The sequence below is a fragment of the Lates calcarifer genome, linkage group LG4 (genome assembly GCF_001640805.2).
Source record: "Lates calcarifer isolate ASB-BC8 linkage group LG4, TLL_Latcal_v3, whole genome shotgun sequence".
Lineage (NCBI taxonomy): Eukaryota > Metazoa > Chordata > Actinopteri > Centropomidae > Lates > Lates calcarifer.
The window spans coordinates 3,664,751-3,688,948 of NC_066836.1; the positions used below are offsets into that span (position 1 = coordinate 3,664,751).

The following is a 24,198-nucleotide window of genomic DNA, read 5'->3' on the forward strand; positions in this document are numbered from 1 at the left end:
AAGTCAAACCTGCGGGGTGTTTTTGTGATCGCAGACAACATTTTCAGTCAGACCTGTGAACTTCAGGTTCCTGTCAAGGTTCTGGCTGTCAGCAGTTTGATTTAAAAGAAAGGCCTTGCATTTTATCAGCATACCTGCTGGTTCACTGAAAGTGATGCTAGATGAATGTCTTAGTTTTGTGAGTTTCGACTTTCATCTATTCTCCGGTCTACATCGGTGTCTTGTGACGAACAACAGCTGAAACAGAGAAATAACAAAAACATGTTATTATTATTTCAGTTAAACCTTACATCATAGTTGCATAAATAGACTAAATGGGTATCAATTGTGCATGTTTTCGTGTTGCAGGTTTGGGAAGCATCGAAAAGACGAGCGGCCGGGGGAAAAGATGGATCGTAAAGGCTCCAGCAAGTGGAGACCTGAGGAGACGCAGGTTTCTGAGGAGGAGACGATGAAGATGAGGATGGAGCAGGAGAGGTAAGGTCTTCATCACATATAGTAGCACCTGCTGAATGCTGTTAAATTTAGCTTTTTCTACTCAGTGCTGGTGTAGTGGTGAAAGTCCTTTTGTCTCATGTGCTTTGGGATCCAATGTCAAAGAAAGGAAAAGTTGTCGTAGCCTTTCAGCTCTCTGAGCTGTAAGAATCAAAATGAACCAAGTGAATAAAATAATTTATTTGCTCTTGGGGATCTCTCACTATGTTTTTGAGGTAAAAAAAAAAAAAAATCCATGTGTTCTATTAGCTTTGATCATTGCTCAAGTCATTATTAAAGCTTCTATGTTGTCTGTCCTCCTTTGACATACACATCTAGTGTTAACATCTATCAGTTAACATGCAGCATGTAGCCAAAAATATATGGACAACAGAACGGTTTTATCCAGAAAGTAATTGTTGGGTCCTGGCTGCTCCCAGTCAGCCACAGGAGAATTAGTGATCAGTCCCAGATGTTGGATGATAGACCTGGCTCATAACCAGAGTTCCAGTTCATCCCAAAGGTGTTGGAGGGGGGTTAGGGGAGGACTCTGTGCAGACAGTCAAAGCTAAACTGGATATTTCTCAATGGACCTCATTTAATGTTGAGAGGCACTATTATGAAACAAAAAGTTAGACTGTTGCCACAAGGTCAGAACACGCTATATAAGTATAAGATATCATTGTATGCTGTAAGAATATTACCCTCATTGGAAAGACCAAAAGTACACAGAAGTATATGGACAGGGATGTTTATGTATTGTACCTGAGTAAGAGCTGTGTTTGACTGTAGACTTGACTACTGCTGCTACTAGCAGCATGATTAGACCTATGGAAGATTGGATGGAAACAAGTGGTCCATGAGGTCCTAACCAGTGACAAGCGTCTTTAATCTAGCATAACAACCAGAGAGGGGAAACTCCCTCTACTATATTTTATAGACTAAATAAAATGGCTATGTTCTGTTTTAGAAATACTCTATTTTGTGTAATAGCTCTATTTTAATGATTTAATTTGAATTAATTTTTAAAAGAAGAGCAGATAGTGAGAAAAAACATCATCTCTAACTGGTTTACTGTTATCGGTCGGTTGCCCAAAACAAAACAGCTCCAAGACAGAAAGTCTGTTTCTTACTGCATCTCTGTCTCTCGCTTTTCACCAAACTAAATGTCAGACGGGCACCATGCCAGTTTTTTTGGGGCAGCGGTTTATAAATGCCAAGGCCATTACAGCCCTGCCAGCTAATTAATTCCCATGCTCTTGGTGTAGGGGCAGGAGTCATTACTCCCCTCAGTTGCTCGTTATGAAAATTTAGTTTGTAATTCTTTCTCTGCGCCTGCAGAGCAGATAGTCCAATAATATGATAATAGCCAAGTCTTTATTTTTAATTGGCATAAGGTTAACGCAAATGCCACGTCAGATGATTTGGTTGTTACGCTGGATATCGTTAAAAGTCCAGAATGGTCTCTTTGTGTGTTAATCAAAACCGTGCCTTCTCTGTTATTTCCTGTCGTCAAATGTTGAAGTCACATGCTTTTATTATTGTGATGGAGTTTCAACCACTTTGAACCTCCGAAACCTAATCCTGACTACTTTGTGTTATTTCGAACATGGGTAGCACAGATAACATGAACCTTTTTTCTTCATTCATTCAGCTCATTTTGCACTTTCTCTGTGCTGTCAGGACACAGTGGATTTAGTTGTACTTGTAGGTACATCCTGAATTCAAAGTAGGTTAATTAGATTACATTTTCCCTCTTACTGTTTGTATCCTTCAAGATGTGAAGTTTCCAAAACCATGTTTCCTTTCTCATTTCATTAGAGGGTGTATTATTGACATAAATCTATTAATCTGGGTTCATTTAAATACCACAAAATGTAAAGAAAATTGACTGAATGCTTTCAGAAACCACCATACATACTGTATGTAGGAATTACACAAAGAAGTGTTAGTACAGACCTATTTCTTTTTCTTCTTCCAAGATTTATCCTTGGTGCAGGGCCTCTGCAGAAGCAGAGTAGTGGGTGGGACAGTTATTTTGTGCAATTGTGTTCTTCTGTTTGTTAGTATGTAAGGGTTTTGTCATGTAGAACGCCTGGGGCAAGAAAGAGCTGAGGGAAATCAGGCAAAAATGGTAGATGAGAAACCAAAATCAGCTAAATGCAGGTTGGCACTCTGTGCATCCACAGAGCAGGAACTGTCCTGGGATTGTCTGACAGTAGTTCTGAAGTCAATGCATTAATTATTTTGTTCAGCGTTGGGTGTTTGACTCACTCCAACCAAGCATGCCCCCTCCCTAAGCACCCGAAAAGCACAAGCAGGCTTCTCATTTGGATTTAACCATTAGCTGAGATACATCGGTATTGACGGGGAGATCCCACTGAGGATGTGGAAGACTGTGGTTCCTTCATGTTTTTAACAACAGTCCCAGTTAGCTGTATTTTTGCCGAGCTGCTCTCCCAGGGTTCAGCTCGGAGCTTAGGCGACTCACTGCAGAGAGTCTATTGATTGGCCACTGCCAGAGGCTATGATTAATCCAGCTGTGATTGACTTGATGGACGGATTTCCTTGTAGGTTCAAGTCTCAGGTCCCAGTGGACTCCAACCCCATGCCAGATCTAGATAAATCTAGACAGACAACACAGACAGACTGATGCTTGCAGGAGATAATGCAAACAAATGAATTGCAGGGGAACATGCACATACTCAATGAAAATAATTGTTTGTTGTTGACATGAATGTGCTGTATATTATAATGTGTTTTACCTGAATCAGATAGTGTCTTTCATTGATTAGAAACATTCACAGAAGAGGTTATGACAGTGGATGTACTGTACTATCCTCAGCTTTGCTTTGGGCAATGCAACATACTCTAGTAGAAGCTACAAGGATTTCTACCTGGCATGTGTGACTGCACCTGTTTAACTGGCCAACACAGCAGGTTGCCAGATGTCATTGGCCTGTGCTGCTGCAAAAATGGAGCCAACATAAACTTACTGGACAACACTGTGTGTTTTTGCCAGGGCTATCTGTATACTGAAGCACACAACAGTCAACACATCAGTCTTTGTATGAATTCAATTTGTGTTTTTAAGAGGCAGTCATATGGCCAAAAGGTTACAAGTTCAATCTGTACAGCAGCCAGTGTGCTGCACAGTACATCAAGTCATTTGTCCCAGTGAACTTCCTTTGACCCAGACACTGCTGCTCAGCTTCAGCTCTTCTTTTGTGTCCTTATCATTTAAGTGCCTCAGAGAAATGTCATTTTCTTAAAAATGTCCAAATGTACATACGTACAATATCAAACCCTGGGTCTTCTGCATAGCTGGTTTGTCCTATATGGATAATTAAAGCCTTGAAGAACATAGCAAATACTTAAAAACTGGCTAAAGTTTCTTCACTGAGCTATAAAACATTTGTAGATATCTATGTCATCAATCCTGCTGGACCTTCTCCCTTCATGTACTTCCTGCCTTTCACCACAGTCTATCATTTATGTCAGCATTACCGCTAAAAGGAAGGTTTATTACATAGTGGGTACAATAGCACATAATGGACCATTGTTCTGGCTCGATGTGGTAGAAAGGTCACTCGTCAAACACCTTTCTTCTACCATAATGTGCCATCCTGCCATTTCTATGCCCTTTTATCTGCTTTCTCTCCCTCTTTTTCTGCTCTACACTTTTCTTTGTCTCAACCTCTGACTCCTTTCCTACTTCTCTTGTTTTTTTTTTTTATCATTTACCCTTCACGCTGAGGGTATTTTCATCTCTCATCAAGGTTAGTTGGTTTTTCCTTACGCAAATATTTTGGGACTGAGAGGGTAATGATTAGGCCAAGTGTGGTTTTCCTTCCTGTCTCATTTCCATCAACGTAATCATATTTGTGAAACGTTTTTAGCCACATTGCTTGTTAAGTGCTTATTCTGTTGACATAGGTAAAAAAAAATGTCTGAATACTCCACTCAACACTTAATCCCTGCAGGCTTTAAAGGTGGCTCAGAAAAGTTGAACATTTTGAATAGCTTTCAGGGCAACTGCAGTCACCCATGATTCACACCAGTTACAATGGATACAAAAGTTCCACCACAAAGAAACACTACAGAGTGTGTTTACTACTTAAAACAAAATCCATTTTGTTTTTTTAGAGTATTCCTTAAAAGTTTATTTATCTTAATTGTCTGTCTGGTTTGAATAATTATGATTAACTGTGATTCTGAATTTTTAATCACAGTTAATATGAAAAAGCTCGGAGTGCAACTGAACTGAACCGAAAATGAATTAATTTGCTCAATTATTTAAATTAGTCAACAACAGTTTTGATAATAGCTTGTCATTTTTCAAGAAGAAATTATGGTAGCAGCATCTCAAATGTGAGGAGTTACTACTTTTCTTTATTTTATTTCCTGTATGTCCCTGTGAATGTAAAATGATCTTTGGGCTTTAGACTGTTGGTTGAGGAGTTTTACAGATGTTCCCTTGAGCCAAAGGTGATTTTTGTTTTTCACTGCTTTGACATTTTGAGGCTAAAAATTCCAATTGATCAAAAAAAAAAAAAAAATTATACAACAGATGAATGGAAAATCAAATCTGGTGCATACACTGTAGTTCAGGCCTGTTTGTAGGTTGTCATCCTTGCCCTTTTACTTCACCTCTTGAGATTTGAGAGTCCTTTGTCACACAACAAGACTGGTTCAAAGCTGCATCCTTCCTCACTCAGAAACTGGCCTCGTTGACCCGTCCAGTGCCTCGTTATGGAAAGGGGGGCTGCACGGAGAAGGCCAGGCGCAGGATTGGTATGTCTGGCCTTATCTTATCAGCCACTGTGCTTGTGTATACAATCAGTAGCTGCTCCCACTCCTGCTGCTGCTGCTTTCTCTGATGGAAAACACTGTTTTTCCTCTGGGTTTAAAGATAGATCCCTCAAGGGCCCTGCTTCCTTCTGCACCATTAGATAATTGCTGAGTTCACAAATAGTATAGACACAGTGTGCAAATCCACAAGCTTTCATCTGACATGGGTTAAGATGTTGGAATAAGTGTACATTTTGCCAAAAAGATTGTTACCCCTGCCCACATTCAGTGGGGAGCCGTTAGTCATCAAGTTCATTACCAGCCTTATTTAGATATTTTAAGGTATTCCCATCCATTTTGCGGTGCTTTTTTTTTTTTTTTTTTTTTCTATTCACATTTTGCACTCTCCAATGGGGAGCTATCCTCATCAGACTTATTGTTTCATTATGCACAGCATGCAAATTTTCTGCAGGAAGCATTTCAGATTTTAGCCCGCTGAGTGTTCAGTGAAGTTGCACCCCCTACCTCGTCACCACTGCTGCTGTCCCATTCGCTTTCTCACTGCCATTAAAAAGGGGCCTGGAGAAAAGAGAGCAGTATGATAATTGGTAGTTGTAAAGCTCTGATAATTGGCAAGGCTGTAATTATGGGGCTGCGCAATAGGTAGTCCCCCTGCTGTAGAAAATGGTGTTGCCAGTTATTCACAAGATAATGGCCTAAAGAGAAAGAGTGGATGTGTGATTTCTGTGTGTTTTAGCTGTCCTGTGTGTGAGACAGGGAAGTGTCAGAGGTGTGTGTGTGTGTGCGTCTCTTAGAGAGACAGAAACAAAAAAAAGTTGGCAGCTATACATTAACAGCACTCTGTGAAAAAGTGCTTTCCTTGTTTGAGGTGTTGTGAGGGAGAGAGACTATTATGCATTGTTTATGGTATTATTCAGTGGGGAAAAAAGCATAAATAATAGACTCTACATCTTCTCTCTCTTCTGTAATGGAAAGTTAAAAAGCCACAATAAACAATCACTTGCAGATGTTGCAATGGTACATCTGGTGCTTTGTTAATGTGACACCTGAGATTTACAGCATGTTAGCTTTAGCAGCATCAAGGTTGTACCTCACAAACTGGAACAGTTTTAACCACGATTCATAAAGGATTTCACTGTCATTCATACATGTCTTGTACAGTACTAAATATGTAGTAGTTTTTTCTGCCTGTATCATGCAATCGTATTTGCAGTATTTGTCACTATTTAATGAGCTGTTAAGTGATTTTTTTGTGAGCTAACCTACCTGTAGATTTGAACTGAGCCTAATGAGTGGTAAAAGTTGTTTAACATTACTTATAGAGGTACTGTAATTTGAGATGACACAACCTCTTTCCTTTTCATTGGGCTTCAGTGTAGTGTCACTTTAATTCTCTGACTCCAGTAACTGAAGCTGAGTTTTAACAAATGAGACCTTTTCAGACCTGGAAATATTTGATTAATAAAAAATGTAACCCTGTTATAATATTTAAAATAGAGGAACTCAAACTTATTCTTCTGTCAGTCTTCTCATGCTCAGTTAATATGGACTGTTGTACAAGAGTAAATGTGCTTTAAATATTACGTTTTTTGGCCACCCACGCTACACAGAACTTGTATTTATTGTGACTTGATAGAAAGTTTAAAATATTAGAATCAACATGTCCTTCATCTTCATCACCAGGATTCAGGCTAAGACCAGGGAGCTGAGGGAGCGCCAGGCCAGGGAACGAGACTACGCCGAGATTCTGGACATAAACCGCACTCCAGAGAGGTCCTCTGAGGAGGAGCACCCGTACGCCGGAATCAACCCCCTGAACAGCTCTGTGGACAGTGGTCACAGCCGACCCCACAGCCCCCGAGACGATTACCCCCACATCCATCCACACCACCAGCACCAGCACTCTGATTCCCTCTACACCCAAGTCAGCAAGGCCCGCAGTGACCGGCCTCCATCTGCAGACAGGTAGGGGTGGATGTATGCATTTGAAGAATTCTGTTTCTAAAATTCCTTGCTGTGAGGGGTCAGTAACTACATCATCTTCACACAGTGTCTGAGATTTTAGAAACAAACTCCTCAACTGCTGCCTGGGTCAAATTTATTTCACTTCCTTCATGCCCTCTGGTTTCCCTGGAAAAATGAAATAATTACCTGGTAACACTAATGAATTCCACCAGAGTCACAATCACAGTCAGATGCCATTTCCGCTCAGACGAGGTGACGGGCTGCCATTCATGGTTCAGCAACCTTTTTCCCTCCAATTCAAAAGCACAAGCAGTCATGGTATTTCAGTAAAAGGTCTGTCGGGGCCTGATTCTGCCTCACATTCCCAGCTCTCGTAACTCTGAGGCAGCATTATTGCGTGGAGACGGCAGGCTGGCTATCACACCTAGAGGAGAAAATAATCACAGCAACAGAAGGCAGGTGGTAAATGTCAGCTCGCCGACTGCTAGACACAATGCGCCATTCTCGGGGGGAAGTGGGATTACTCTGGGGAGGCAGTGAGTGAATGGAAACCTTTGAATATCCGTCTCTCTTTCTGTCTCCCTTGACCTTTCTACCTTTCTTTCTTTCTCTTGTTGATTTCACCTTGTTGCTACCTTTTCACTTTGTTGCATTTCCCTGCTTTTCCATGAAATATTCTACCTCAGCTGCAGACAGCTCAGACTGCCTGTGTCCATGATTGACAGCTGTCAGTCGTTTTAAAATAATCACCCTGACCTAGTATTGAAATTTCCTCTGTGCATTTGTTTGTATGAATATGCAGCAGCCAAGCAGCATTATGAAACTTATAGCCCAAAGCAAAGTCCACTGCAGCGACAGCCGGCCGAGTAAAAGCCGGTATGTTCTAAAAGCCTGCATCTTGTCAGCAGCAGCAGTTCTCAGCACTGCAGGTCTGGGCTGAGCCGCTCCCAAATCCTCCTCCGATCAATGAATGTTGAGATTCATAGCCCCGAGATGGATTTGGGAAACTCGAAGCCAATCGAGGGAAGCCTGCAGCGTAGCAGAAACATGGGCAGTGCAGCTGAATGAATGGGTTTGTCTTAGTCGTGGTTTTCACGCATCCCCAGATGGCCCCAGCAGCCTGTGTACTTCAAGAGTGCTGTAGCTCGTATTGATTCATAATTCATTGTGCTGCTGTTGTCACTGTAGGATTATTTTTTTTTAATCCCTAATGCGATGCTGTGTTGAGGTATGCAGATGCACAACAGAAGATAATATACTACCATCACAGATATGGAGTCTTATTTAATTAGGTGAGGGAATTCACTCATGATTTAGACTCTAATCATCATCTTATTAAAGTTTATAGTTTTTTCACTCAATAACCACATAAGCAATTTAATTTTTTCCTCCCTCAGTCTTCTATGAAGATTTTTTTTGTTGTATGTCTTATTGTGGTGAACAAGCTTTGCAAGAAACCTTCCCCCCTTAAGTCCACTACAATAACAGCGAGCTAAGGAATTAATGATGAAATGAGTTCAGTAGACATTTTTGATAATTGTTTAATCCTGCAAGTTATTCATCAAGCCGAGATTTGTGTCTGTTTGTCCCAATTTTACTAATCCCAGCATTTGTCTACATACATATATACACACAGTGTTTGTACTGTTGGCTGGACAAAACAAGCAACACACAAGATATCATCTCTGGCAGTGGAAACCTGTGATGGGCCTCTTGACTATTTGTTTACATTTAGAGATAAAATGATTAATTAGTTAGTCTGAGAATTAATGAATACATTAGTCAACAATTAAGTATTGATGAGTTCCAGCCTTAAAATGGACGTCTATGACCGCTTAGCTTCAGTAGTGCTTTTCATTGCACTCCAGGCTTTGGCTAACTGTTCCACTGGTCCTCAGAGACAGAGCTCATTATTGCATTTCATTTTGTTACACCACAGAGCAGAGGTAATATTGGTCTTCACAAATTAATATCAGCAACAGGTCTCACTTTTGTTTGAGTTTGATTGGCCTGTGGCCTTTTAGAGCACCAGATGTGTTCAGATAATTTCCTGCTTGAAGAAATAATGTCCTCTTAGTGATCATGGACACAGCCGTTAAACCTTTCATACTGTATTTTTAGTCCTCATGACGAACAAAGCTACCCCAGAAGTGAAACTCTTGCTCTTTTCAGGAGACTTTGATTACAGCAGTGTAGGTGCCAGGGACATAAACTCCTTAAAGATATTATGTTTCGTTCCCAGATCCCCAATAGTGAGAAAAATATACCTCCTGAGAGAACCAGGAAGCGTGTTTCCTGTTTCCTGTCTGCCCCCCTACTCAACAGGAAGTGAATTAGACCCTGCCATGCCAGGCACAGGAGGGAGGGAGAGCGACTCGACGACGGGTGTGTTTGTTATTATGGGCTTTGAATGGCAGCATGAACTGATATCAGAGCTTAAGGATTGTGGAGATTTGATCAAAGCAATAACATGACCATAGAAACTGAGAGTGAAGGAAAATGTTTTTTTTTCCTGCACTAACTCTTCTCTTATAAAATGGAATGCTAATGCCATGATAAGTTCAAACGTACAGTACAGGTTTAGATTTCATTTGAGTCAGCTTCATTCTCATTCTGGATGTTGCTGCGTGCTGGATTTGCCTTTTCAGATGAGGAGTTGTTTAACTGGCTGTATCTGTGACAGTTAATTGTTTTGATTTGTTAGACAGTGGAGATGGTTTTATTTCTGAACATCATTTCTTTGATTCCCATTTTAACACCCAAATCAAGCATGAAATGGCTGAAGAAAATGTCACAGTTTACGGATTAGTGTTTGAGTGGTCTTGTTGTTGGTGTTGCCATGTTGATTGTCACAAGATTATGACTCAGACTCTGACTGAACGGGTCAAAGCTGTGACAGAGATTTGTAAGCTTTAGAATATTACATAATAATAATGTTCTTTATTTATGTAACACTTATTGTAACAAGGTCACACAAACTGCAGACACAAGCACAATTAGTTAGATCACACATTAAAAATGTTTTAAGATACATGAAAGTACATAAGTACATTAAAGTTGTCTAGATGAGATACAATCGTGGTATTTCTAGGACATTTACTCCATCACCTGTATCATAAATGATCTACATTTAACTATTTGACTGTAAGTTTGTGGTCAGAATAATAGAGAAGGAGAGAAATACTGGGTTAGATATGACTCAATGAGGATACCAGAATCACACCACCCCTGTACAATTCCCCCAGGGGCCATAAAACGTACAATTGCCTTTCTTAGCACCGCAGCGCTTTAGCAGTCCAAAGGGAAACAGAAAAAAAATACAACACGCAGCTGCATAAATATCCAATGGAATTCATTTTTAATTGCCTCTTTTTCCTTCAAACATCGCACTGTCAGAAATTTCAATTTAACTGCAGAGGTTTAAAAACAAAAACAACTAAAGAGGCTGGAAGGAGCTTCAGAAGCCTTTTGGGAACAGTCTGCCATTTCCTTTGCTTTAAGGAGCGTGACCACGAGGACTGTATGCTCAACCGGTATGCTGCAACAAGCCTGAAAAAACACTTAGCTCTTTCTTCTCAAGTCTGCTTTGTAACATTTACTTTCAGGATTAGACACATTTCTTAGATGTCTCTTGTTTATGTTCAGAGCTGCATATTTTAACAAGACAAACTGGAAGTTCTACATGTTTTTATAGAAGCACAAGATGTTTTAGTTGTTTTACTCTGCGGTTTATTGTGTAGGTGGTACGGTGTACTATCAGGTTGCAAACATTCTCTTTTTAAGTGTTTCTCTTTTGGCTCTCAACCAAATTGCATAACCTTGCTGCTGGGACACTGGTGGTCTGTCTTTCTCTCTGCCAAGCAAAATATTGTCCAAAGCCTAGTGTTTTTATCTCCCTCAATGTTTTCCCATCATTACAGCTAAAAAAATATTTCTCACTGTGGCCCCAGAGTGTATGATTGGCATCTGGTAACATTTGTCACCGTGTTATTTTTCCTAAATACCCTAAGAATTGTAAATTATAAACTCACAGCAGACAATATTCAGAGAGCGTCCATGTTTCTTTACTGCAAATTAATGAGCTGAATCCACTAAAAAACATATTGTGAAGCAGTCAGTGTGTTACTGAATTGCTTTATTAGCCCTCAACAATTTGCTGTATCACACTCCAGCCCTGTTGTTTGAGTTTAAGTGTGAGGAGAGCCAAGTGAATTAGCCACCATTGTTTTTTTCCCCTCCCAACAACAAGGCAGCAGTGAATGCTGGGAAGGCTCTGAGGGATTTGGTGTGATTTGATTCTCTGCGTTTCCCGAGGAGGCAGCGCTCTTATTGAATCGGCTCCATTACATTTCATCTCCACCGGGGGAATAAGGGGCCTCGGAGGGAGCGAACGCGGTCGTGTTGTATCACAAACACACCAGAAACAGCAACGCAGACAAACAGACAGCAGCCGCCTTGCAGCCTTTCACGGGCCGATAAGGTGGCATGTGTGTATGTGTGTATGCATTTACACTTGACTTCTTGTAGGCTGTGAGCATGCATTGTTTAATAGCATGTATATGTGATGCTTGTGTCGTTCTATATATTTAGATGCAGCCACTGTGTTTGTTGGTTTTGTTCAAGTGCTCATGTGTATTTGCTGAAAATGCATTAGAGTGAGAGTGACAAGTCAAAGGTGTGTTTGTGTGTGAGATACAGAGAATAGTGGCAGGTATGTAGGGCTGGATTAACCCTGCAGACCTGTGAGCCATGGGTTCCTGATGACCACTTCCACTTCTCTGTACATTGTGTATGCATTCACCTACCTGAGTACACATGGCAGCTGTGTTATATTCTGCCTACAGCCCCAGAAACTAACCTGTGCTTCTGTCCTGAAACAACACCTGCACAGTGTTCGCTGTGTGTGAGTTAGTTCCGCTTGTAATGCATGATGTCAGCTGTAAAAACTAACTAGACTTTAACATTGTGCCTTGATACAGGACAGAGCCTCAAGAGCCTCTTTCATCTCAATGATTTTGCCTTTCACACTATCAACATTGTTTCCAGCTACAGCAGGCAGCTGTTTTGAGCTAACAAGCTCTGATAAACTGATGCTACGCTCCTGTCCATCCCCAAACTACAGACAGACAAAGCTAGGAAGTAGTTGGCGAACATAGTGAAGGATTTCTCAGCTAAAGAGCCAGATATGTCCCTCAGGAGAATGAGGGGACCAAAACGGAGCTAAAGGGAGAGCTAATATTGGACTTACATTCATCACATGACTCCATGTGAATGCCAAGTGTTGCTCTGAGTCTTCTAGATGTATAAATAGGCAACTGTTTGCTAACACATTTATCACTAGGTGATAGATGTTGAGTTTGAAGCTTTTCCCACAGTGCCCAAGTGGCCTAAAAAAGCCAGTGAACGCAGCTTTAAGGCCTTTATCATTCAATGGTAAATGATCCTTGGTGTAAATATAATCCAAAAACTGTGTTTACCCGATGCTTCCCAGCACATGAATAGTAAGTTGCTGCATTGCTCTTACCTAACAATAAATTCAATCACACCCTTTTCTCTTTCAGTGCTGAGTAAACATGCAGCTAATCCAACATTCCTGTCTATTCGAGGGCCTCTGAGACTCCTGACAGGAGCCCCAATTGGACACCAGACATGTAAAACACAAAGACCAAACTAGAAACACAAACAGAGAGGTATCCAAAACTTGTGCATGTTCATAAACACAGAGTTTCAAGTACAAAGACAGAGAGATTTAAAAGCTTAAGTATAATTTTCTTGGATTTACAAACTTAGGCCAGAACAGAAGGTGCCAGCATTTTACACTGTATGATGGGACCAACAGGAAAAAAAAGCCCTTCCCTATCATTATCCCCCATAATCCACTTACTAACAGACATCATCCGTGTTGTTTATTTCACTCTCGTTCCCATATTTATGTAATCCCACACATATGACCTTTCTCAAACGTTTCTCAATCTGTTTATCTCTCGAACACATTATCACATCATCTTTATTCTTCTACAGTGGTCAGTTTCCTGTAGAACTAAGCCAGCTTCAATTAAGATGTTGCTGTGCACAATCTTGTTGAATCCACAGAATCACCTGTCAAATCTTTCCTTTCTCCAGTTGCAGAGTTGCAAACTATGACTTTGTTTTCATTTTCTCTGTGACTCAAAGTCTGACAAAGTCCATCTTAAAGCCAAGTACATAAAGTAAACTATTCAGCTGGAAATCTGTGGAAAAGTGGTTTGCTTGTTTGCCTTTTTTTTCTGCCAGACTAACCTGGAGTTGGAAGAACTCGCAGCTGTGACTTTTCCCCCTCTTTCCAACCGTTAAAGACTTGAGAAAAATCAAGCTCGGTCACATCTTTCTTCGCCTCAGCTGCTCCACTGTCTGGCTCATAATGTGCGAATAGACCCACAGACAAGATGTTGGCTTTCACTGCTATGCAGAATGTGAATGTGTGTTCTCACCACTCACTGAGCAGAACAGGATGTCTTATACAGCTTGGGGAACATCTCTGCTTGAGGGTCATCATGACTCCCTGAAATTGTCACTCTGAATGCTGATCCAAAGTCTGGTGATGAGAACAGGGACAGGATTTTGATCAGCTGCCACCGTGTTTGGCCTCCAGTGGAAGACATCCAGGTAACACTGACGCACTTGAACTTTTTCACCTGAGAATACTCATCTCATCAGCAGAAGGTAGCTGACGAGATTCAGGATCTAATCTGCAACACAGACGACTGCCTTTGAAGCTAGCTACACCTACATCCCAACTCACTGTTCTTCTCTACTGTAGGTTTGAATCTCATTGAATTCCATTGGGGAAAAAAATTCTGTTGGGCTCCTATTGACACCCCATCTAACTTCCACCAAGTGCGGGTGGCACACCTATAAACCAACTAATATTCCTGCTCTTGAATAATATTTGTGGTAATTTGATTAAATATAACTTGACAAGAGTAGTTGATAGTGCAGGACCTGCCTTTGTTGATTTGGTGCTTTAGTGGTGCATAATGCTTAAAAAAAATTACAATTGATGGAAAGACCACAAATCAACTCACTTGCAGTGAACCTAGTGGTTTTGGAGTAAATTCTGTCTTTGCCCTTTAGGATGTCCAGCCTCGTTGGTGAACTTTATGAATTCACATCTTCCACAGGCCTTACGCAAAGAGAAACATCAGTGATCATGAGTTGCATGTTGACTGATGATGTAGACAAACTGATTCCTGGTAATATGTGTGAAATGCAGCGTTGCAGATGTTCATTCAGCACATAAAAGGATTCATTCAGCTACTCTCTGCTGACAACTGATAAATTAACTGATAAATTTAGGCCAGAGTGAGGGAAACAAGGACAGCTATTCTCTTTGGCATTACATGTACAGTAGGTCACAAACTTCACTATGCAGACTAACTCAAACAATGTGACATCTCTTTCTGTTCTACAACACTATAGTATCTCCAACTGGAGGCCAAGTTCAGTTCTTTCAAAATAAAAGCTATGACTCAAGCAAGACACACATTTGTAAAATATAGGAAACCTGAAGGCACAGTCAGGGAAGTTATACTTTACCATGGAAACACTTTGTGTGACCTTTTGTTATTCGAGTGCTTATTATGCCTCCACACCAGTGTGAGCTGTGGCCAAAGGCATTATGTTTTCAGGTTGACTGTTGCAATGTCATCATATGTTTTATCATAATAATAATAATTTCCGTAGATTCACTGTCTAAGTAATACCACCCTCCAAATGGCAGCAGGCAGAGCTTCAACTTTCACACATGTAGTTTTCTATCTCTTGCTTTTTCCGTTAGCTGATTGGCAGCAGAAATAATAAGTGCTCAAAACGAACAAGGTGGATTCTCTCACCGCTGCACACGCCTGCTGTTTTAACCAGACAGAAAAGCATTTAAAATAATTTCAAATGGCTCACTCCATCCTTTCATCAACATGTCATATACAAATGATTATGTATGAGTGTGGAGCGTGAGATGGGCTATATTAAAGTTGGGGTTTGTCAGCCAACCATCTGCTTCTATATGTTAGAATCAGTTCTGTATATGAGGAGAGACAGGCCAGTCCTCTTCCACTGCTAATCCCTGGATCAAGGCCAAGAGCTACAGAGAGGGAGATATGTTCTGCCCTGGGGAATCCTTTATGGATGTGGGAGAGGAGGGCTCAGCGGGTTTTTAGGGGTCATTTGGATGTTCTCGGGTTGGAATGAGAGCAGGCGGGTGAAGACTTTATTTCCACAGTGCTATATGTCCATTTTGGAAAGAAAGACTCATCATCCCGCTTCTTAAAAATACAGATGGCCTCGTCACTTTTATTTTTTCAACCAAGGATTTAGGTTACTGTTATGCTGTTCGCCTCATCTTGTTTGTCTCCTTAGTCTTTAGAGGGGGGAGAGAAAACCAAAGCAAACCTACTGTTGGCTTTTAATAGAGCAGCACAAAACCAAACTCACTGTTTTGGCTATTAGATTTTCCCAATTCTCTAAGGGCTTGTTAATTAAGTTTGTAAAGAGGGAGTTGTTTTAAATAGCTCTGAAAACAAGGTGGGCTTGGCCCTGTTGGAATCCATGGAGGGCCTATAAATCAAACTTATTATATACAGATAGCTCTTAGTTGCACTATTCAGAACTGTGCAGATGCAGGTGGTGATAAATATTAGTTTGACTGTTGTATGTATGTTGATGTAGAAAACTGTAACATATTTAAATATTGTTGTTGCTGTTGCTTGTCTGAAAAGGCCACAAACCGCATAGCACATTTCAAGAAGAAAGACAATGAAGTCTTTTTGTTCCTGTTTGACGAATTCTAATCATCCTTTGCATATTTTAAAAAGAGGAAAATATAAAGAAATCCCAAATGTATACAACACATTTGGATGCATGATCAAGAATAAACATCAGATATTCAGTCAGGCAGTCAAAGTCGGTCAAAACAGTCAAGACAAACAAGTCTGAACAAATAGTTCCACAGCGTGAAAAATGTATTCACTTGTTTTTATGCCCTGTTCCCTCTTTTTTTCCAAGGTCAGGAGTCTGTGAAGCATGTTATTGGTGTCTTCACATTGTTGGGATGGATTAGTTCCTGTATTTATACAGCAAACACTGCATACATCTCAAGAACCCGAACAGTTCAGAGGGAGGGGACTTGCATCGCAGCTGAGCTTTGTTGTCATCCAACTGGGTCATTTGACATGGTTAAAATAATATTTTATTAATGAACAATGTTTCCTGCACCCTTTTTAAACACCTCCACCTATAAGCCAGACTTTAATATTTTCAAGACCATCCACTGGACAGTTTCCAGCCCTCTTAATCAGGTGAGTGATTTAAGCAGCGTTGCCTGATTCATAATCTAGCTGCATATTTAATTAATTTTCAGGAAATGTCATCAACAACAGGAGAAAAAAAACAACATTCTCCCTTTAGTGCATTACTGATGCCTTCGTATTAATGACGAGGATTATGTCTCATATTTTTGTAATGGGTATTCAAGCCAGAGACTCCAAACATTTTAATAGCAGTCGACCCGCTGTGATCACACTAAATATTGCCTCCTTCTGAGTCCTAATCAGAAGCCGAATTAAGTGTTTGATCTGAGCTAAATGAACATGTACAGTAATCCAAGATTATACTGTTGTCAAAATAATTACTGCAGTGATGTGCAGCTTTCGTAATATCACAACCAAGGGAAAATATCTTGTGTTCAACTCGAGGTTTTCCTTCATCATCAGTTCACATGTTCTTTTATGTGCTACCTTTTAACTTTCCTGTCTCCCAGTTTATTATTTTACCTCGTTAAACTTTTAATTGCTCCTTCGTGTTGGAGAGCTCATAAATTAAACCACATAGTTTACTGCTGTGTTTATAACATAGGCGCTTTTTGATTAAAGTGTAAATTGTAATGAATTCAGTGACCCACAGAGTTCATAAGGGGCTTCCACAATCCATTAGATCCATAAAAATCTGTTGCATTAATATAGAACAGTATTGCTGTCATAGGAAAATCAAGACTGGTTTTAACTTGAAATCTGTGGACACCTACAACTCCTGCTGTCCTAAATTTCCATAAGACGTGGCTTTGATTCGTGATCAATATGACTACAGTAATTTGAGTGATCAACGGCCATCTCAAGGTTCACAGAGTTCCACCTTTATCCCCAAGAAATTCATTCTATTTATTTTTTTTATTTGGCAACAACAACCACCCAAAAATCTATCACAGTCATTATAATGGAAGATACAGTAAACAAAAGCACTATACTTCACGTCCACCAAAATGTCTAAATTACCAATAATGTTTGTTCTCATAGAAGAGGAGACTGTAACTTTATCTGAATCCGTCTCCATTTGTGAGTAATGTGGCTCACAAGGCCGCAGACACAGGGGAAAGCCTCATGGGACACGGGGAGGTATAAGACTGAACAACAGAAAGCACGGAGTGATTAGTGTGGAAACTGTAGCAAATACATGAAGACAGTGGGAGATTAGAAGAGAAGAATAGGTCAGCAGCTTCCAAACGATGGAGGCAGGAATGTCATGTTAGTATGTTTGAGTTTAAAGTTTCTAGACCTGTGTTTTTGCGTGTGTGTGTGCATGTATGTGTGTGTGTGTTTTTGTGCTGTGTGTGTGTGCCATCTCCACCCAGTATTGACCATGTCTGATATTGTGATGATGTCATTCTCTCCTATTTGGAGCCAGACAGACTGTCCGTCTGAAGACCCTCAGTGTGAGCTTTTATGAAGTAGTCCTACATACAGGACATAAATACTGAATGTCTTTAACAAAGCCAAAGCAGAGCACGAAAAATAGTAATAGAGAGATGGAGGTCTGCTTAAAACCTTGGCATACATGTAGTAAAGTCATATCTTGCCCCTAGTCTAGATAAAAAATAGCATATTAGCATTCATGAAAACAGTTTGTGATCCTGGAAAAATACAAGGACCACTATAATCTCCCTGGTTCTCTTCAATTTCAATACTGTTCTGTTGGATTAAGCTTTTTTTTTTTTTTTTAGATGAATTCAACCAGGCAAGTTAAAAAAATCTATGTTTACCAGTAGCCTAGGGATGCGATTACAAAGAGAGCAGTATTGCTCACATAAAAACACGCATATCTTAGAGCTACCTTTGAAAACCACAGTCTTGTGCTGCCTGGTTATGGTTTAATACCCTCATTAAGTATTTTCTTCACCATAATCCTAAAAAACATTCAGACTTTCACTCTTTCATTGTTGTATTTAATTTTCACACTGGTGGTTGACATTTCTATATTTTATGATCTTGATTTTATCATCAAGATTAAACTCAGTTATGGCATTATTTATGCAAAACTCACAAGAACTTTCAGAACCAAACAGTTTTTCAAACTTAATGTTGTTTGGTGCACAAAAAGTGTTTGGGGTTTGACAGCTCATGTATTGTGTACGAAGGAAAATAATGTTTACTTTCCTATTCACTGTCCTCAAACCAGACAGAGATTCAAACTGTCAGCCTTCAGGCCTACTTTTAAAAACTCAAGTCTTCCAGTCACAAAAGAGTTGGAGGCAGCGCAGCCATTAATGTCACCACTGTCTCGGTGGAATCCACTTAAGGTATTTAATATTCATCAGATCAAAGAATTTGCCAACATTCTTAATAGCACTCTAAAAGAGCTTAACTGCAGCTGCGCTAACTCTCACAGTATGCTGCACATTAGTGTGTCGTAATGGTGCGGGGCTCGCGTGACGTATTCTGCTTTATCTCCTGCTGCGAATGGGATTCAGTCTGACGCCGTGGGGAGGGGGGGGTGTAAGTGGGGAACTCTTGGCCATTTGGGTTTAAGCACAAGAGCAGCGTGCGGGGCTAAGAGCTCGGTCTGACCCTAAAAGGCTGTTGACCCACATTTGGTGTCATGGATGGCGCTTTACATCACTCAGCTGTCCGACAGGAATCCCCTGTGTGTGTGTGTGTGTACAGTATGTGTGTGTTTGACTTGCATGTATTATGTATGTAGTGCGGTGTGCTGTAGTGTCTGCTCTTACTGTGCGTGACATATTTTTATTCTAGTTTTGTTGTATTTTTGAGTACGCTTGGCTTAGTGAGTTTTGATATTCAATAAATCATTTAAGTCACTTATCAAAAATGTCAAATGTTCTCAAGTTGCAGCTTCTGGAATGTGAGAATTTGCTGCTTTTTCCTGCTGAATGTTATTTTATATATTTGGGTTTTGGTCGTTGGTCAGATAAAACAGGTTATCTGAATGATGGGCATTTTCCTGTTTTCTGACATTTTGATGAATGAGCTTTTTGCCCTTATTTAATAGTAGATATTATAGAAGGTAAAGGAGATATTGGATGACAAAAACATTCCTGAATGGAGTCAAACCGGAGAGATTGTGGTTACGTGGTAATCCATTTTAGATCACTCAGCCATTAAAAAAGAATAAGAGCCCAGTAAAGAATAAACAAGGGGTTAATCAATATGAAAAATATTCATTAGTTGTGAAGCCCTATTTCAGTGAATGAGCTGTGTATGTTCTTAATAATCAATCTTGTGTCCAGCATTACATTCTCCCTAGAGAGATATAAACCCCCCTGCCCCCACCATGGGCATTAATTCATCCTAAACTGGGCCCTACTGAGAAATATTTGACAGAGAAAAAGAAGGGGGGGGGATTATATATAATCTAATAAGCTTTTTGATTTAAGACTTTAGAACCACAACTGTGAATAATGGCGTCACACACACAAACATATGGACACACTGAGCGGAGAGGTCTGGTACAGATAACCGGAGGATGGATAGAGTGTGTTTGATGACGACAGCTAGGTCAAACTGGAGAGTAGGTCACTTGTCTCTATAGATGTGTGTGTATTTTCATGCTAGAGAAACAGTTCAGATGTGTTCATGTAGCTTTAAGTGTGTTGTTGTGGCCACAGATAAAAATGTTGCTCTACCTGGAATGTCCCACTTTTTTTTTTTTTTGGTTTAAATCACAGCACGATGACCCACAGACCCAGAGAGCCTGCTGGTTTTTATTAGCACAGCCTGTTCCCTGTTAAATCTCCATCCCCTACCTTTAAACCCATGAATGGCTCTTGTCAGTCAGTCAGCCACTGAACTCTTCGAAACACACCAAACCCACCACGGTCTCCAGTGTGGCAGATATACGGCTGGGGTCAACTTTCAAGTAGCTCTGGATGGATTTCACATTTTGCTTTTCATAAGGCTCCTGACAGTGAAATGGCCTCCTTTTTTAACAACTTAATGACTGTCTTACAAACATGCAGGCAGATGTACATCAGTGTTCCAGGAGAGTGTAAGTGGGGACTCTGGTTGTAAATGGGGGGGGTGGCAACAAAAAGACTTGTCTGATGATGTATATGAAATAGTTGAGTCATTAAGGACACAGCAGAGGAGTTTGCCGGGAGTTACAGCGTGTTGCAACATCCTCTCTGAAATTTTCACCCTCCCGTTCCTCCCCTCCACTGCCGTCCTCACCAACTTCATCACGTATTCTGCCACTTACTCCCCAACAGCCTATGACATTCAGTATTAATATATTTATGCACTTCATGTTCCAGCTCCCCTCCCCACCTTCAAACATTGTCTTTCTTGTTTCTTACAATATATCTGGAGCAGCAGGGGGTGAAGAGGTGAAGAGAAAGTGAAGATGCTAAAACTTCACGATCTAGGAAGTTCTGTTGGCCAGCTCCCGGCCTCTGAAGTGCCATTATTTACACCGCAGACATACACAGAGGGCTCCAGAGTCCCTTTACTTACTGCTGCATCGCTGTACAAGACGCATCACTTTTCAGCTCTATGATTATTAGATCAGAGTCTGCAGGAAAGACAGGGGAAATGAGAAAACACACAAACACTCACACGCACGCACATGACAGACCACAGGGCAGCAGAGGAAACTTTTTCATCACACCGCCGGGAGCACAGAATCCGCTTTGAAATAGAGATATTTATGATTGTCTTTCCTTTGGAAAAAGCGAGCCTGGCTGGGTTTTGATTAGCTGTGATTGTGCTCGCGTCTGTCCGCTTCTTCTGCCGCAGCTCATTACCAGAACACACACACACTCATCTCTTCGATCTACATTTTTCCCAGCACGTCCCCAACTCTTACATTCCCCCCATTCAACAAGACGTGTTCTTACACCACATGAAAATTACATCAGTGCCCTCATCTTTGAATAGCCTATGACATTTATTGATGGGTTGAAGTGTGCATGCTCGGCGCGGTTTCAGCCCGGGGCCTATTAAAGCAATTGAATCTTCTCTGCTTTTTGTCTTTGAAGTGTTGTGAGAATCGCCGTGCCGTCCAGGCTGTGGTTAATCATTAGTGATAGCAGAGCGCTCCATATGAAAAGCACTGCTTTTCTGGTGGCGGCATGGGGCGTCTGTTATGCAGCTCATAGATACTATCATCTCCGGTGAAATAGAATGAGATTTTGACGCAGCAGGAGAACTGTGTGGTATTTGTGTGTTGTGTATGCCCTTTACTCCTTTGGGGTATTAAACATAGCACTAGTGATTAGGAATCCTCTTTTGTGTGATGGAGGTTTGCAGCCATTAGCGCTCTGGATGCTCTGGATGTGAACTTTTACAAAGGATCTTGGCCCGTGTTCATTTTCCGAAGCTTAGATATGACGCCCGCCTGAAGGCTTTTTCTCTCATGTGATGCACAGCAGCAGCTACCGAACAAAACAGCAGAGCAACAGAGCTCTGTCCTTTACTGGGAATCACCCGCCATGTGAACTGGTGGATTGTTGTGGTTAGCCTCAGGGGATGTGAGCTTTCATGCTTTGATGATTGCCCGGCCAGAACAATTTAAAACTACAAATCGTGCCGCCTCAGTCGTCATTCCTCCAACACATCACTTTCATCAAATAGTGTACCGTGACTATGACACACGCTCTGCATGGATATGTTGTTGCATGTGTGTACACACAATGTAGGACTGGATGAAGTGATGTTTGATGGATGGGCTCTACTGTCAGGATGTTTCAGTCTGTTTCTGTTGTCTGTATAAGATGCTTATGATTTTAGCATCTGCTAAAGGCTAAAACACAAATGTGGTCTGCACATGAAAGATCTAAATCTGAGTGGATATTCTGTCTGAAGAAGAAAGATCATTTTTGAAACATTAAATCATGGTCATATAGGGTTGGGAAATATGACAATATATACTGTGAGACTTGTTAACCTAGATTTTTCTATACTGATTCTAAAAATAATGATAATATCTCTGGTTCTGTAGACCATTGTAATGTTCCAAGTAAATGAGCCCTTTGAGTTGAGTGAGTTCTTTATGACAATATTTGATTTAAAGTATTTTTTAAGTGACTCTATTTATTAGCCATAAACACTTTTAATGATAGAAGAGGCTTTTACTCAGTGGCAAGACGTCAGTTCATTCAAAGGCCTTCAGTAGGTGGTAGGTAGGTGGCAGGTGTGCCTGGCAAGACCATCACATCTTCACACAGCATCAAGATGTTCTGTAACACTGGAACAGACACACCCACCACATCTGTATCTAGATAAACCATTCTGCATCAGAGGTTTCTTAAATGAATTTCCAGAGAAGTGACTTTCCTACTGGGTCAAATAATGACTCAAAGATCATCCTGGCCGCTCAGCTGTCTGTTCACTGTGTCTTTGTTACGAGACCATTGCTGCTCATCATCCTCTTGGCTGTCTTTACTCTTTTGTGCAGCACAGTTGCCAAAAGCAGATTTTTCACAAGTTGTGTTTGTTGGATGTGCATATGTACTGTGAGAATGTGTGTGTACGTGATCCTCACTTCTGTCATATTTTGTCTGGATGTGAAATATTTCATTTAGTAAACATATCTGAACTCAGAGTATTATTAATGATAGTGACCATTTTCAAAGTGTGTTTTCTGTCCTCTCTGCTGTGTGTGCAGTCGTTGCATATACGAGTATTTTCAGTCTGAGTTGCTGCAGTTTCATGAGTGCAGCATGACTAAATGTCACTCTAGATGTGTGAGGTTATGTGTGAGTGTGTGCTTCCAGGAAATGGAGATCAGGCCTCCCAGGCTCATCTTCAGTCGGGTTTGCTCCCTACTGCGCTGAAGGCCTCAGGTTTCCCCACATGGAGGGGAGAGAATAGAGGGAGTCCCTCTAAAGCTGTCAACAGAGCTCAGCCAGCAGGAGCTGCAGCCTGCATCACAACGAGTGGTTTTTATTTAGTGCAGGGAGGCTGAGATGCTGGGAGGGAAAAAAAGGGTAGCGGGGAGGTTTTTGGGTGGTCAAGAGAGAGAGGGAGGGAAAACAAGGGAGAAGAAGGAAGAGTGGAAAAAGGAGAAAAACCACGACATTGGTTATGGATGTGAGAGGAGAAGGTTTGAGAAAAAGAAAACACTTTGGTCCCTCTTTTCTTTCCAGCCCATACCATTTCCATAGTTTTTCAGTGCTACAGTGAAGAATATAAACATGTTCATTCCACAATACTTTTGTCAATTTAACACAATAAGTCCAAATTTTGTCTAAACTTAGATAAAGTATGATTTCAATGAGCAAAGCTCTGATCTGACCAAGCTCTCAGTTCACATGTTTAATACTTAAGAGTTTTCAGCTCTGGGTTTTTTCATCAGACTTACTCGTGTGTTGCAAATGGAATGAATTGTTCTCGAGTTCTCTGCTTTTTTGGGAATATGCACCATGACTGTTCCCTGTAAACAATCAATCAAAAGAAATGAACGCTTGTTTTACATTTGAGCCATATTCTCCAAATTTTCTTGAAGTTTTGCAAAGTTGAGAAACTAATTTGATTATCACCACATGAGGATTTTTGCCCTTTGTACCCAGTCTTCTCAGCTCAAAAGCATTTCAGTGCATCTGCAGTGGGTACCCCAACACAGAGGCCTTTATTTTAATTTGGTGGGATAGTGTGCACAATGAAATGACTGGCTGCCAATGAGATA

At 40.7% G+C, this 24,198-nt stretch overlaps 1 protein-coding gene across 8 annotated transcripts in view; it reads left to right on the forward strand.

Annotated features, from left to right (window-relative positions):
* The window catches only part of pard3ab (par-3 family cell polarity regulator alpha, b), a 206,308-nt gene that overhangs the window by 147,884 nt on the left and 34,226 nt on the right, over positions 1-24,198 (forward strand). For all 8 annotated transcript variants that reach the window (XM_018672690.2, XM_018672691.2, XM_051069799.1 and 5 more), the window contains 2 exons: positions 349-477; positions 6,970-7,251. In XM_018672690.2, coding sequence (XP_018528206.1) covers positions 349-477; positions 6,970-7,251 — 411 coding nt within the window. The remainder of the gene's footprint in view (positions 1-348; positions 478-6,969; positions 7,252-24,198) is intronic.